This window comes from Coptis chinensis, chromosome 7 (assembly GCF_015680905.1).
Source record: "Coptis chinensis isolate HL-2020 chromosome 7, ASM1568090v1, whole genome shotgun sequence".
NCBI lineage: Eukaryota > Viridiplantae > Streptophyta > Magnoliopsida > Ranunculales > Ranunculaceae > Coptis > Coptis chinensis.
In genome coordinates, this window is record NC_141462.1 from 14769883 (window position 1) to 14785876 (window position 15994).

The following is a 15994-nucleotide window of genomic DNA, read 5'->3' on the forward strand; positions in this document are numbered from 1 at the left end:
ATATGTTCAGGATTGGATATCTTGGGTATGAGAGTAATGAAAATTTCATTGAACTTGGGGTTCAAGAAACCATTATTAAAGAAATCCTTGACAAACATAGAAATACTAGGCCCTACAATATCTTAGCATTTCTGGTAGAATACTCCTTGAAACCCATCAGGGCCTGGAATCTTAAGATTACCCATCTTTTTTACTACATTCCATATGTCAAAATCAGAAAGGCAGCCAATAAGAATCTCATTTTCCCTCTCAGAGATATAAGGTGTAAACAAATCCCAAATATCATTATTTGGTGGGGGATTATCAGAACAGAAAATATCTTGAAAGTATTCATTGATAAATTCCCCCACCTCCTTCCTTCCCTCTTTCCAAACACCATCATTATTCTTGATCTTGTGAATGGTGTTTTTTCTTCTTCGATACACTGTAGAAAAGTGTATAGTAGTTTTTTGTTTCCACATACTTTCTTCTTTCTCAAGCCAGTCAAATAATTAAGCTTTTAAAAGCCTAATCTTGTCTTGATTCTCTTTAGAAGGGGCTTTTGACATGACTTTCTCCAGATCTCTTTGAGTCTTTCTAATGTTATAGAACACATTTCCAAACACATCCTTATTCCACTTAGTAAGATAAGCTTGAGTAGAATCATGGTTATTAATAACACTACTATCAGGTTTACAATCATACACACTATTCCATGCTTGATCAATAATTTTGTTTTGTGTGTACTTGGGGGGGAGACCCTAATTTCCCCATCTAGTAAAGGGGAAATCCTAATTGGCTCATCTAGTCAAAGGGGGGTGTTAGTTAACCATTTTATCTAAATTGATAAGCAAAGCTAAGTGATTAGAAGTAGCATTGACAACATTTCTAACCTCCACATTAAGAAACATATCAACCCATTCTGAAGAAACAAGAACTCTATCTAAACGCTCAAGAATGTGAGCATTATATCTCATGTTATTGTTCCAAGTAAATTTTGGGTCTTTGTATCCAAGGTCTACAAGCCCTAAATCATTAATCATGTTGTTAAAATCTATCATGGATTTATTAAAGATACTCCTACCTCCTACTTTCTCATTTAAAGAAGTAATAGCATTGAAATCCCCAAACAAAATCCATGGTCTTGGGATAAGAGGGGCAAGCTCCCTCAACTTGTCCCAAACCTTGTTTCTAAGATGTGACACAGGTGAATCGTAAACAAAAGAGAAATACCATGCAATAGAAGACTTATTATTTATTATTTAATTACCCCTTTTATCTAAATTGATAAGCAAAGCTAAGTGATGTAAGCATTGACATTATGAAACATATCAACCCATTCAAGAAGCAAGAGCTCTATCTAAATGTTCAAGAATGTGAGCATTATATCTCATGTTATTGTTCCAAGTAAATTTTGGGTCTTTGTATCCAAGGTCTACAAGCCCCAAATCATTAATCATGTTGTTAAAATCTATCATGGATTTATTAAAGATACTCCTACCTCCTACTTTCTCATTTAAAGAAGTAATAACATTGAAATCCCCAAACAAAATCCATGGTCCTGGGATAAAAGGGGCTAGCTCCCTCAACTCGTCCCAAACTTTGTTTCTAAGATGTGACACAGGTGAACCGTAAACAAAAGAGAAATACCATGCAATAGAAGACTTATTATTTAACAATTTACCTGTAATTTGATGTTGTGTTCCCCCAGTATCTCTAGATCGCAGCCATCTTTCCAGAGAATTGCCAGTCCTCCGCTCAAGCCAACAGCAGGCACTGAGAAACCGTGATCAAACTTTATTTGTTTACCTAAATTACTAATGCTACTAGCATCCGCCTTTGTCTCAGACAAGCATAAGATATTAGGCTGATGTTGTTGGTGAAGGTCCTTTAGTTGTTGAATTGCTGTGGGGAACCAATTCCCCGGCAATTCTAGGTGGTTGTGATAGGACGACAGCCACCGCGAACCCTTTGAGAGGCTCACTGACATCTTGTTCATTTGCTTTCCATCCTGAGTTATCACTTGAGATCGACATGCTTTTCTCACTCTGATCCGAGCCTGTAGATCGAACTTGTGATTGATTTGCACTGCCTCCTTCATCCCAAAAATCTAATTGGCGTACTACAGCATGATTTCGTGGATTTCCTTTGATTTTTGGGTTCTTACTATTTCACGAACAATTGAAATTGAAAAAAGAGGGCGGGGATTTCTCTATCAAGGAAAGCCAACTAGCCAAGCCTCCTTGAGCATGCCAACAGCTACTATAAACAGTGATGAGTAAACCATCTCTTTGGTTATAGAACACTTTCCCTAACACCCTAGGTCCTCAATCTATTTGACTCACAGCGGGCCCACAAAAAAACACACACAGACACACATGCTATTCCTAAGAAATCATTCGAGGTAAAAGAACGATGGAAATGTAACTTACCTTCTTATTTACTTCTCTTAATGTGATCTTGAGGTGGTACACGTGCAATACAAATCAACAAAATTGACGGAACACTATATACGAAGAGGTGTTGGAGAAGATAAAATAAGATACAGCTACCACACCTACAAAATTTTAAAGATTACCCTAACTAACACACTGACTCCTAATAAACCTAATTAATGTACACGTAAGGGTAACAATTAGACAATAGCTGGTTCAATTACCAGCCATAGATAGGATTCTCCACCTGAGGAGGCAGAAGGTTCAAGTCCTCACAGTGCTGCTTGCTGTAATCTAATGTCCCAGGTATTGCTCCTGTAGACAACCTCAAAATTTCATTGCCTGTGAGACAATAATGTACAAATGCTAAGCTCCCATCTACCATTCCAGTCAAGCTAGGCAGTGAAGCTGATTTTCTAATATTCGTATTATTCCTTGCTTCTGCTTTGTCCTTGATGTTATTCAAGAACCTGTCTAGGTCAGAGTACTCCATAAATCTCTGAGTAGCAGCCTCCCATGAGAGATTATATCTCTGTTCCAATGTAAGAGGCAGTGGCTCATTAGTAAGTGCTGCTTTTACTTTATCAACAAAATCTTCTGATGTCTTGTATGTCAAGCAGTTGGGGAATGATCTGAAAAACTCATTTGATGGGTGGTCTGCACAGACTACAAACTTTCCCATGGCAAGAGCTTCAGCTGTTGCTGTACAGAGGACATCACTCACACTAGGGTTTATGAAGACTTTGTAGCTGCAGACATTCAGAGTTAACAAATAGTCATGTCAGTCATACTCAATTAAAGACAAGAATTTGAATGAAGGAGAAGCTGGACGGGAGTAAGAAAACCACGAAAGAATATATCAATACTTCATACCCGTGAATCAAATCATCTGCATGGTCTCTTCCTTTTAAGAAGTTCAGACTCAAATCCAGCATCTTGGCAGAAGATTGGACTTCCTGTGCATCCTCTCCATTCCCAAACACATCCAAGTTGAAACCTTCAAGGTCATTCTTGTGCTTAGCTAACAAATCAATCAATTCTCTATAACCTTTTGCCCAGACCATTTTTCCCAAGAAATATGCACCCTTTGAAAACGGTTGCTGCCCAAGCTGCTTTTCTTGTGCCACTTTCTCCCCAACTTGTAAAAACTTGGGATTCACTCCATGGACATTGCACACAACTGACCTTGGTAGATCCTGTGTTGCTGCAGAAAGACGAAGTACCTGCAGAAAGATCAACTTCAGTTGAGTTTGAAACCTAGACTTTGGAAGTTACAAATTAGAGAAGGCACTGTATAAGCCAAAAGGAGGAATCCATTTCTAACAATATGCAGAAAGTTTTAGGATGCAATCAGAAAGTGTATGTAAGAAATTGCACACATTCTCAAGTTAAGAGTATCAAAGGAAGTACCTTGTGGCAATGTGCTCTTGTGACCAAATTGTTTACGTGTTTCACGAGGAAAGCTTGCAGAGCCCCATTCTTCTCCCTCTTGATATATTCTAAATAGTTCGTGTGAACAATACCGACGACATGGTTAAATTTATCAGTCCAACGCTTACCATGATGGTACCAGTTTAAATGCTCTGGTTCTTCCAATATAGCAATGTCGGCTTCCTTGGAAGATATAAACTGTGATGTGTCACCAGCAGGTAAAATACTTCGCCGCTCTTTAGAGAACTAATATCAAGATCACAAACATATTATGCACAAAACAAATTTGTAGTATTCACAATAAAAACTGCTAAATCATAGTAAGAAAAAAAGCTACCTTCCCCGGGTAAAAGGAGATCTTAAAATCTGCCTTGAAGTCAAGCCTTTCCTCCAGCCAATTGCGTATATAAACTTCTTGCTCCTCTGGCGAACTGAATGTGAGGCTGTTCGGATATACGAGCTCCTGGTCGGACTTACAAAGCCACGGTACTAACAACGTTACATTTTGCTTTGCTGATTTGGCCAGATATGCAGCACGAAACAATGGATTTACAGCAGTACCAGTCATCCAAGGAAGACTGGCAGTAGTGACTATTGCGACATGCCTTTTCCTAACTTCTGAGTCATGCTTTGCAGGTTCGGTCCAAAGGCCACCTTCATAGCTGTGTCCTGTACTACGAAGGACACTGGCAATTCTTAAATCCAGTTCATCATTACCATTCTCACTTTCAAGAAAGGATACTTCTCCTTCTCCTTGTAGGGAGCGCAATAGGAGTTGGTTCTTGTGCTTACTGCAGAAAGTTTCCACCAACTTGTCACATATATCTGCAACCATCAACATACATAATTAGAACGATTGACACTGAGATACGATAAACACTAACTATTCTATAACCAAACCCCTCATCAGAAGAATCATACTCTTTGTGACCTGCAATTGAAATTCCGTTTCTTAATAAAAGTAAAGCTCTAATTCACAAAAAAGAACCATGACACTGCATTTTTCTCACAATGGCCAGAACAACTGTAAGCTGAACAAGTTCTTAACATCATTACGTACTTCACAATTTAGCGGTTTCGGTCGGGTTTTTTATAGAGCCGGTTTAGTTCGGTTTGGATACTGTGGGAACCGAGCTCCACGGTTTAGTTGTCGGTTTCACATACTTAAACCGGTTTTCAACCATTCAATTTCAGTATCAAATCTTAGCCCTTGATCTTCACATAGTATATAGCATAACAATCTTAATTACAATTCATTTTCTCCTCTCCTCTCTCACCTGCCGCCACTTTCAAAACACTATTCTCTCTCTTCTCATCTCCTTTTTTTTCCTCTCTTCCATACCCTCTCTTCTCTACCATGGTCAGTTGGATACAACACAATGATGATTATATGAAAGATGAAGATAAAGACTAAGGATTCAAGCGAAGAAGATCCAAGTTGTGAATTATATATCCTCTCACTAATTTCACCACCAAGATGTTAATTTTGTCATTTTTTTTTGTTTTTTCAGTTTAAGTGTTGAATACAATTGAGTGTAATATGTCTCTCCCTTCTCTCTCTAATTCAGTTAAAAAAAATCATTTTTTTTCTCAAATAAGATCTTTTTTTCTTTTCTTTTATGTGAAATTGAATAACTGACAGATCCAAACCACTATATCGGATCGGTTTCAGTTAGGTTTCCTTAGTCTTTCAGTTTGGGTACAGTTTGGTATTTTTCAAAACCGAGATGGTCGGTTCGGTGTCAGATTTAGGACCCGAACTGATCCATGCACGCCCCTACTTCACATCATTCACGAACGGATCCATGCATTCCCGTACTTAGCATCATTGAGTCCACTGACTGCTATTATGTGGTTCAACAATACAAACTAGATCATAACCTATAGAAGACTAGCACTGACTGATTTTCAAGTTAATTAAAAATATGAAAATAAAACATCTCATAAATATCCTTTTAAATTAACTTATACCTATTTCCCACCAAGTTCTCAGGAAAATTAATCTTAAGAGTTAATTAAGCATTGGGGATAAGACTCAAATCCAATATGATTGAGGAAGATAACTTGTATGTTAAGTAAGGAAGTTTTGAAATTAATCACCGGAATCACAATGACCATAGTAAAATCTACACTTGTAGTTGAATAAGCATGGCTTAGTAACTACCAAAACATCATATAAAGGCTAAAAAAGCAGCTTCAAACAAAGAGCAAATAAATAAACAAATAAAACATAAACAAAATAAAAATAGAAAGTAATTGCCATGATACTAACAGTCACTTGATATAGTTAAAGTGATGACTATTAAATGAAAAGAGTTCTACACATTGGAGAAACAACTCTTCTCATGTAATAGTAGGCCTTAATAACCAGCACTATGTCAACAAGCCAACAAACTCACTATCTGAGAAAAAATGACATTTCTTTTACCTCGTCTGAATCCGATTTGATCAAAGAAGGGCCCTGACTGTTTAACCAAATAAGCCAATAGTTCAGGTACATCAAGTGGGGGTACTTCCTACATCAAAGAGTAAGCTTACTTCAGCATAAGTGGTCCAATAATTCTTCTAAAACAATGGTACAACACATGTTACTAAAATGCTTGACAACAAAACTCAATGTATGCTGCGCACGTAGGACACAAGATGAGACAAAATAAGCAAATATATATTAATATCATTTGGTTCTGTTTTTGGCATGTACCTATTTTTCCACTTTTCGTTGAATATAAGGAACAAGGGAACAGTCAAATAAAATAAAGTTACCGTGCTCTTGTGAAACAAAAAACTACAGCCTGAAGGTTTTAAAGTACACAACAACTATTTTGGAAAATTTACATTTGTAGTATTAGCCTTGTTACAAGTTAATTTGCACATTAAAGATTCAAAAAATCTTATAGTACATCGATTTTCACTTTTACCTTTTATTTCTCTTTGAAAATGTAAAAGCTTTAGCATTGGAACTTTAGTAAACCAAAATGCCGAAGTGATACCATATAATGTTGGAGTCATTTGTTAATGTGCAACATAAAAAAATTCAAAAAACATGTGCAACAACGTAGAAGAACTTTATATATAGCAATTTAAAATGCCCAACCTGTGAATCTTGTGGGTCCTTGTATATAGATTTCTGCAAAAACAAGTAACAGTAAACACTTAATATTGATATATACATATTGCAAAAAAAACAAAAACATATATACTAGACGTACTAACATTTACAGCATTTGCATTGTCCATAAACAAACAAAGGGGGAAAAAATAAGTCACTCCCAAAATAGCAAGCTGCAGAGGAACAAAATGTTCCCTGCTGATTTCTCAAGTTATTATCGACATATGTTACCATAGACAGATGAATGTGACAAATAGAGATATACAAGTATACAACTAATACAAAACAAATGATTGGACATAGAATGCTTACAACTCGTAGGAAGTGGAGACAGAAAGTACATTCCAGGTTAAAAGAGTTTTGTGAGAGAATACTCTCACCATGAAGATTCTAAAAATAAAGGCATGCTTTCATGTTTTCATAAATTTGGATGAACATTTAGAGAATAACTTTCATCGATAATTTCCAACATCAACATTGAACCTAATCATGGTGGACTTTACACCAATATGGAAAACGATAGTGATTAATGTTAGAGTTATACGCCAGTCATTATATAGGTGGGACACTTCGCCTACCCGGATTCTTTTGAAGTTTCCAATATTGTAAACATACTATTTTTCTATATAAGAAGTGGGAGAGAAGGCCGAAACTAATTAAGTCGTACTCTCTCCTCTCTCTCTAAACTTTCTTCTTCATTAGCAATAATATAATTTTACTATTAAGTCACTAATTGACTCTTCTATACGTGATGATATCATACATCCTATGCACATACTTGCAAACTGCAAGGTTTCCCCAATGACATAAATCGTTTGTCTTTTAAATTACTTCTTCAGTTTTCCTATACATGTTCATTACTTCATTTCACACAAGCTACTTCAATTTCGCGTCAATCAATTTTAAAATATGTACCAAACCAAACTCACATAAAACAGTAATAATAGTTACACTAATCAAGCTTAAAATCCTTGTATGCAAGCAAATAAATTAGCAACAACTGAATAAAAACATTGGAGTGAAAGATTCATACCAAGCTGGATTTAACTTTCTCAACAAACTCACTATTCTTAAACCCACCGAAAATCTCCACTGAACTACTTTTCCTTTCCAACTCTCTTAACCTCGTTTTCAAAGCCCGTATCGGCTCCCACTCTTTATATCTATCATTCTCCTCTTCAGTTTTCCAATCCCATCTAAATTCCTTCAACCCAAGTTTCTTTCTTTCCCAATCACCAAACTCAATTATTCCATCTCTACCCTCCACTCCAAACGCATTCCTTATTGCCGATAAATCAATCCTTATTCTAGATTTCGGGCTCCATTTTTCTAACACCTTTTTACTGAATAAATCAGGTGATGAGTAAACTCTACGAAACTCGGAGATTTTCGGTTGGAGTTTTTTAACGAAATCTATTTCTGATGAGGATGACGTGGAATATGATCTTATGGCGGGAACGGAATTTACGAAATTTTCTAATTCTCGGTCGAATGAGTTTGCGAGATTTTTAAATGAGTTAGCTCTTTGTTTCATTAATTGGAAATCTGATTCTGCTGAATCTTTTACTTCTCTCCATCCTTTTGATATGAATGATAACGCTTTTTCTGCTGTTACTGTATTGGTTTCAGATGAACGGGATTCCGCACCCAGATTTATCATTTTTCTTTTTTTTTGTTGTTGTTGGGAAGAAAGTTTAAGACAGAACGTGAAGAAGAGATATATATATATATATAAGTAAGAAACAGAGAAGGGGAATGAAGGGTTGGGCTTTTAGTCCGAGTAAGATTCGGTTTACAAGATTCTTTAAAGACTAATTCACCGTCCACGTGTTGATTTGTTGGTTTATCACGAGGGATTTCTAGCGCGCGAAGTCGGCCGATGACGTGGATGAGATGATGAGGTGGTTAGTTGTGATTGGATATGTGTATTTGCTTTGTTCGAGAGTTGTAGGATATTCTAGAACGTTGGGTTTGAAAATTAGAATATGCTGGATTGCTGGACTTGTCCATATGTGTGTTTTGTACTTGTGGTGGTAACGTAACATGGACTATTTTGGGTTCACGGAGTTGTGGAGCAAAGAAGAAATTGAACCCAATGTTCTGGGTCCACCAAGATGTCCGAAAAGAGAGAGGTTATGATCTAGACAGTTGCTGCCATAGTTGATTCAAGACCCACTTAAATGGTTTGAACGATGCAAGTGCAAGGACTGCTTCTAATCACTTTTTTATTTGTTCGCTATCATCTGCTTCTAATCACTTTTGTTTGAACCATAATAATTTTCATTAATTGATTATGACCTAAACGACTAATGGAAGCATTTCATCGGTTCGTTGATCATATAGGGGTTTAGTATCTAAAACTCCACAAGGCGACTTCCAGTTAAATCCATTATTCCTTCACACCATCCATTATTTCTTTAACTTATTTTTTCTACTCCCTACTTAGTTAATGTTGATTTGCATTGACATACACGCAAAGTGTATGTTTTTGTACAAATCAACAATCATCAATAAGTAGTAGGCAGAGAAAAAAAGGAGGAATAGAATAACTAGATAATTTTACAGAATGAAAAAGTGAATCTATTATTGATTGATTGAATGAACTGTTACATTGCTAGAGTATTTATAATGTGGCGGTTACAATACACGTCACTGTAACTGATTAACTAAAGTAAAACAGAATTGTAAACTAATTATAACTAATCATTATCTAAATCTTGACTGTTGACTTGATTAAAATCTGTTGTCTCAATTCCTCCCTTCAAGCTGAAGGGATTTGAAATAATTGAAAGCTTGCTAAGTAAGAAACCAAATCTTTGTACAGATAGACCTTTGGTAAAGAGATCGGCTATTTGATCTTTAGTACATAGATATCGAATTTCAAGAACACTGCTGATAACAAGCTCCCTTATGTAGTGATAGTCAATTTCGACATGCTTCGTACGAGCATGAAAGACTGGATTCTTGGCTAAAGATATTGCACTGATGTTGTCACAATGAATGATTGGAGATTGAGATATTGGAATATGCATATCTCTGAACAGAATGCACAACCAATAAATTTTAGCAGCTGTGTGTGCCAATGATCTGTACTCAGCTTCAGTGGAGGAACGAGCTACTATGTGTTGTTTCTTAGCAGACCAAGATATTAAATTGGAACCTAAGAAAATACAAAAACCTGTTATAGACCTTCTGTCTATAGGACATCCTCCCCAATCTGCATCGGTATAGGCTTGAATATTTAGTGATCCTTTCCTAAACCAGACACCATGAGTTATATTGCCCTTTAAATACCTTGAGATCCTCTTAGCTCCTTCCAAATGATTAGTTCGTGGATTGTGCATAAATTGACACACTAAATTGACATCAAAAGAGATGTCAGGTCTTGTCCAGGTGAGATATTGTAAACCTCCAACAATGGACCTATAAGTAGTAGGATCTGCTAGTAATTCTCCTGTAGTGTTGTCCAATCGGCATGTAGTAGAAATAGGTGTTGATACTGGCTTAGAATTTACCATATTAGCTCTCTGAAGCAAGTCATACACATACTTGGTTTGAGATAAGAAAAGCCCATCCTGATTTATGTGAATTTCCAAGCCTAAGAAATAATGAATAGAACCCAAGTCTTTCATAGAAAATATTCTGCTGAGCTAAGTTATGACTTGATTAAGATCAGAATTGGAAAATATTCTGCTGAGCTAAGTTATGACTTATACTAGAAGATAAGTGATTGATGTAGACTCCTTCTTAATAAACAGTGAATGATCAGCTTGTGAAGTATGAAATCCAATGCTAAGAAGTGCTTGAAACAACTCCTCATACCAAGCTCGAGGAGCTTGTTTGAGCCCATATAAAGACTTTAACAACTTGCATACATAGGTAAGCTTCTCTGGATCTATAAAACCTTTAGGCTGTGTCATATATACTTCCTCCTTCAAATGACCATGCAAAAAAGCATTAGAGACATCTAACTGCTTTATGTCCCAATTGTACTGAACAGCCAGAGAGAAGACAAGTCTTATTGTGGTAGGCTTAGCTACTGGGCTAAAGGTTTCATTGTAATCAACTCCACTCTTCTGATGAAACCCTCTTGCAACAAGCCTTGCTTTATGCTTATCAATATAACCATCAGCCTTTTGTTTTAATCTAAAGACCCACTTGTTATCTACTAGATTATAAAATGGAGATGGTGGAACTAATATCCAAATACCTGTCTTCAGAAGAGCATTGTATTATGAAACCATAGCATCTCTCCATTTAGAATCTTTCATTGCTTGAGTATGACAAGTAGGAGTAGATGGTAACTGAGATAAGGTTGCATGTAGAGCATGAGGTAATGGATGTTTGCTTGTATTAAAAACTTTGGGCTTGAAAATTCCATCTTTAGCTCTGGTTTTCATAGAGTGAGCATTTAAAGGAACTGAAGGTAAAGATGAAATTTCAGAAGGTGGTGTAACTTCAGGAGATGATGTAACTTCAGGTGAAATAGTAACAATGTTGTCTGAATTTTGAGAAGGAGAAATGACAGTTGAAGATGACTCAATATTATTAGAAGGAAATTTGTGAAAAGAGTTAAGCAAATCATTAGAGGAAGTAGAAAAATTGGAGTCAGTATGAGTTTGGAAAGGAAATTCTGCCTCATTAAAAATCACATGTCTTGAAATATATACCCTTCCAGTTGATAGATCAAGACATCTATAGCCTTTGTGATTAAGAGAATATCCAATGAAAACACATGACTTAGATCTAAGTTCCAACTTATGTGCTGTATAAGGCCTGAGCCAAGGAAAACATCTACAACCATAAACTTTGAGTAGAGAATAATCTGGAGTTTGTTTAAACAGTTTTTCCCAAGGAGATATATGATGCAAGGAGACTGAAGGAAGTCTGTTCAGCAAATAAATGGAAGTGGAGAAAATTTCTACCCAATATTGTGAAGGTATGTAAGATTGAGCAATGAGAGTTCGAGACATATCAAGAATGTGTCTGTGTTTTCGTTCCACAACACCATTTTGTTCGGGTGTGTGTGGACATGTGAATTGATGCATAATACCACAAGAAGAAAGAAAGTCTTCAAAATCATTACTTGTGAATTCACCTCCATTGTCAGATCTCACATATTTTATTTTGAATGAAAGAAAATTTTCAATGATAGACTTGAAAGATTGAAATGTGACAAAAAACTCAAACTTGAATTTCATAGGATAGAACCATGTATATCTTGTAAAGTCATCAACAATTGTAGCAAAAAATATATAACCTTTACAAGAAGAAATAGGAGATGGCCCCCAAAGATCAACATGTAAAAGTTGCAACGGATTTACACTTTTACAAGTAGAAAGAGAGAAAGGTAACTTGGTGCTTTTGCCTAAAGCACAAGCATTACAAAAAGATATTTTGCTTAAACTTTTAACTGGAATACTCTTTCCATGAATGAGTTTACTGAGAATGGCAGGAGCTGGATGTCCAAGCCGTATATGCCAAGTTGAAGCCGTGACTTTATTGGAATGAAAAACAAAAGGAGACGGACTGTTCTGAGAAGTAAAACGAAGAGGATAAAGACCATTTTCAGTTGGCCCTTGGAAAAGAGTCTTCCCCGATGCAATGTCCTTGACATAGAAAGTATTAGGAGAGAAGATTAAAACACAATTCTTATCACTAACAAACTTATGAACACTTAGTAGATTATGAGTGATTTTAGGAACATGTAAGATATTTTTCAGATGAAATGAATGATTAGAACTTGAAGTTTGAAAGAATGAAGAACTAGTATTAAGAATGGGCAAACCTTGTCCATTGCCGACCATGACTTTATCTGAACCTTTATAATCAGTGTGGAGATTAAGGTTGGAAAGATCAAGTGTAAGATGTGTCGATGCTCCAGTGTCAGCATACCAATAAGAGTCATGACTGTTCTGCATAGAGTGAGTTGCATTGCTTGAAGAAGCACCTCCATTATCAGAGTTAGAAGTCTCATTAAAGCTGGCAAGCATGGCTAATTTAGCTGGTGGAATTCTCCCCACATAGCTATGATTCATTCTGTTGTGACAATCAAGAGCCATGTGTCCAAATTTATTGCAAATTTGACACTGCGGCCTTGTATTGTTACTGGAAGTTGAAGGATTGTTATTGTAGTGATTTGAATTTCCTCCAGAACCTCTTCCATTAGATCCATTATATTCTCCAGTAAAATTTCTTCCACTATTGTTATAGCCTCTACCATTTCCTGAGTTGTGTCCATTATAATTTCCTCTGTTGTAACTTCTACCTTTGTTGTTACCTTGACCATTTCCTCTACCTCTTTGATACTGATTCATAGCAGCAAAAGCTTGATGAATCTGTTCAGTATTCATACCAGAACCCCTGTTACTTGTTTCGAGAGTTAATTCTTCACTTAAAAGCAAACCATGTAACTTATCTAACTGAACTGGATCATTCCGAGACCTTGTTCTGATAGATGTAGCAAAGGGTTTATACTCGTCAGTTAATCCACTTAAGACATGAAAGATAACATCATCATCAACTAAGTGAATCCTAGCAGCAGCAAGACTATCAGTGAGTATTTTGATATGTTGAAGATACTCACTCATTGGTGTTGATCCTTTCTTTATGTTTTGCAGCTTTGTTTTAAGTTGACTAACATGAGCCCTTGATATAGTAGACAATCTCTTCTCTAAAGTTAACCACAAAGACCTTGAGGTGGATAAACCAACAACATATGGAAGTAAGTCTTCTGACAATGTGGCATTAAGCCAAATCATGAGCATCTGATCTCTTTTCACCCAGGCAATATAGGCTGGGTTTACAACATTCATGAAGCTACCATTTCCATTATTATAAGTAAAAAATTTAGAGGGACAAGAATCTGTACCATCAATAAGACCATGAAGATCATATGTATTGAAAATTGGTAAAAAAAGAGACCTCCATTGAAGATAATTTTCCTTCTTGAGCTTGATTGGCACCATATTTGAAATATTCTGAAAAGAGTATGAGGCTGATTGTTGTGGTGGTGCAACCATATGAATATTCATATTCATCATGTTAACTGGACTTGCAGCTTGATTACTAAAAGAATTAGCTTGACCATTTGCTCCAAGAACAGCATTAGAACCAAGAACACCATGTGAACCAACGCCATATGAACCAAGAACACCATTAGAACCAAGAACGTCATTAGAAGCAAGAATATTTGGATTCTGAGTATTATAACTATAATTCTGATTAAAGAAACCATTAATTTGTTGATTTTGATTGTTAAAACCACCAAATTCTTGAAAGGAAGATGGATTTTAACTGTGGAGATCACGAATTTGAGAGTTTGAACTCAGATTTGGATTTGAAGCTAAAGCTGAGAATTGAGCATCAGCGATTGTGCTTGAGACTGGAATTTGAGCATCAGTAATAGCATTGATTGTAGTTTCAGCTGGAATAGAAGCATCAGCAATTTGAGTTGTGGTGTTTTGTTGATTTCGATTGATGATCGATGAAGAAGGAACATTGACTTGATTTGTTCGTGCCATTTGAACCTTAGAGATTGATTTTGATAATGAGGACTTACCTCAAAATTTGATCGTCACCTATTGAAAGTGTTTGGCTCCGATATCAAGATAATTTTACAGAATGAAAAACTGAATCTGTTATTGATTAATTGAATGAACTGTTACATTGCTAGAGTATTTATAATGTGGCGGTTACAATACACGCCACATGAATCGATTAACTAAAGTAAAACAGAATTGTAAACTAATTATAACTAATCATTGTCTAAATCTTGACTGTTGACTTGATTAAAATCTGTTGTCTCAATTTAACTAACTAAGGCGTAAATTTTATGATCACTAGTTTTTGCGTGCAGTAAAAACATAAATCTTGTTGATTTACTCGATTCACAGAAAATGCTTTGGAAGGTTCAAAGTTTACAATTTACAAATCATTCTTTCGAAATGGACAAGTTGAATTGTAGTTTTCACCAATTTATGAAACACTATTGCTCACATTTACTATCACAGTCGAATACTTATGAATGTGAAAGCAAAATGTTTTTTTTAAAATAGAATTTGGGGTTACATGTCCCCACTGATTCATTAAAATCTCTTGGGCTGCTAATAAGTCCGTAATCCTATTGTATTCTCTGAAGACATGAATAAATTCAACTGAATCTATCTACCAACCACATCAACTATACTAGTTTTGATGTTCAAATAGTTCCATGGTGTTTCTTCTTTGTTCAATAAAATCTGTATAGCTCTCTTCGAGTCAGAAACTACTAAGATTTTTCTGTTCTCTATCTAACCACATCGAATTATGAAACTATGTGGAGCTAGTAATACAATTTCAGAAATCTGTAAGGTCGGCAGTCAATTTTATATGGACAGACAGGGCTGGCACTGGATTTATGCTGTCTAAACTTTTGGATAGGGCCCCCAAAACTAAACTAAAAACAAGGGCCCCGTTCTAAGTATAAAAACCCTCTATTACGTTCGAAAACCTACAGATCCATTATAAAAGCCCAATCCACTTAAATAAAAACAAAAAGGCCCATTTTTCAGAGAACTTGCATAGGGCCCATTGAAATTTAGAGCGGTCCTGTGGACAGAGAGTCAGAGAAGAACAATAGAAGATTTAACAAGATCACCAAACCGTGGCAAGTTGTCTGCACCAACTTAATAATGAATGAAGTGAAGGTCTTCTTACTGGGACAACTAGCTACAGTTAATATTACAGCTGACCGCTTTTGGAAGTACTTGGTATCACAGCAAACTATTGTATATGGCAGAAACCGGCCAGATGATGACACAACGCTACAAAGCTTAATGCAGATGGTTCAATGACAGATAATGGGACTAGTATCGGTGGAATTCGAAACAGTGAAGGAGAAGTCTTACTGGCTTACACAGGTGCGGGTGGAGAGAGATCGGTCCTATATCAGGAAATGTTGGCAATCTTGATGGGACTTGCATGTTGCATGAAAGCAAAATGTCATGCCCATTGATCTTATTATGTTCATTCCTGGAATCCTGGTTATTACATATATATA

The 15994-nt window shown here is 36.1% G+C and overlaps 1 protein-coding gene across 1 annotated transcript; it reads right to left on the minus strand.

The window, feature by feature from the left end:
* Nucleotides 1–2397: 2397 nt before the first annotated feature.
* On the minus strand, nucleotides 2398–8668 carry DGD1 (UDP-Glycosyltransferase superfamily protein). The gene is made up of 7 exons (XM_086571097.1): nucleotides 7988–8668; nucleotides 6940–6972; nucleotides 6274–6361; nucleotides 4183–4670; nucleotides 3825–4091; nucleotides 3288–3637; nucleotides 2398–3163 (listed from the first exon to the last, which is right to left on the minus strand). Exons 1-7 carry the CDS (start codon nucleotides 8612–8614, stop codon nucleotides 2635–2637), a joined length of 2382 nt encoding a protein of 793 aa, XP_086427223.1. The 5' UTR covers nucleotides 8615–8668; the 3' UTR covers nucleotides 2398–2634.
* Nucleotides 8669–15994: the final 7326 nt, after the last annotated feature.

What these genes read in the sequence shown, in the direction of transcription:
- DGD1 (XM_086571097.1), bottom strand. Translation starts at nt 8,614, where the DNA reads ATGATAAATCTGGGTGCGGAATCCCGTTCATCTGAAACCAATACAGTA. An exon ending in AGAAAGTTAAATCCAGCTTG is followed by an intron (nt 6,973 to 7,987) that starts GTATGAATCTTT and finishes TTGTTTTTGCAG; the next exon opens with AAATCTATATACAAGGACCC. An exon ending in CAAGAGCACATTGCCACAAG is followed by an intron (nt 3,638 to 3,824) that starts GTACTTCCTTTG and finishes ATCTTTCTGCAG; the next exon opens with GTACTTCGTCTTTCTGCAGC.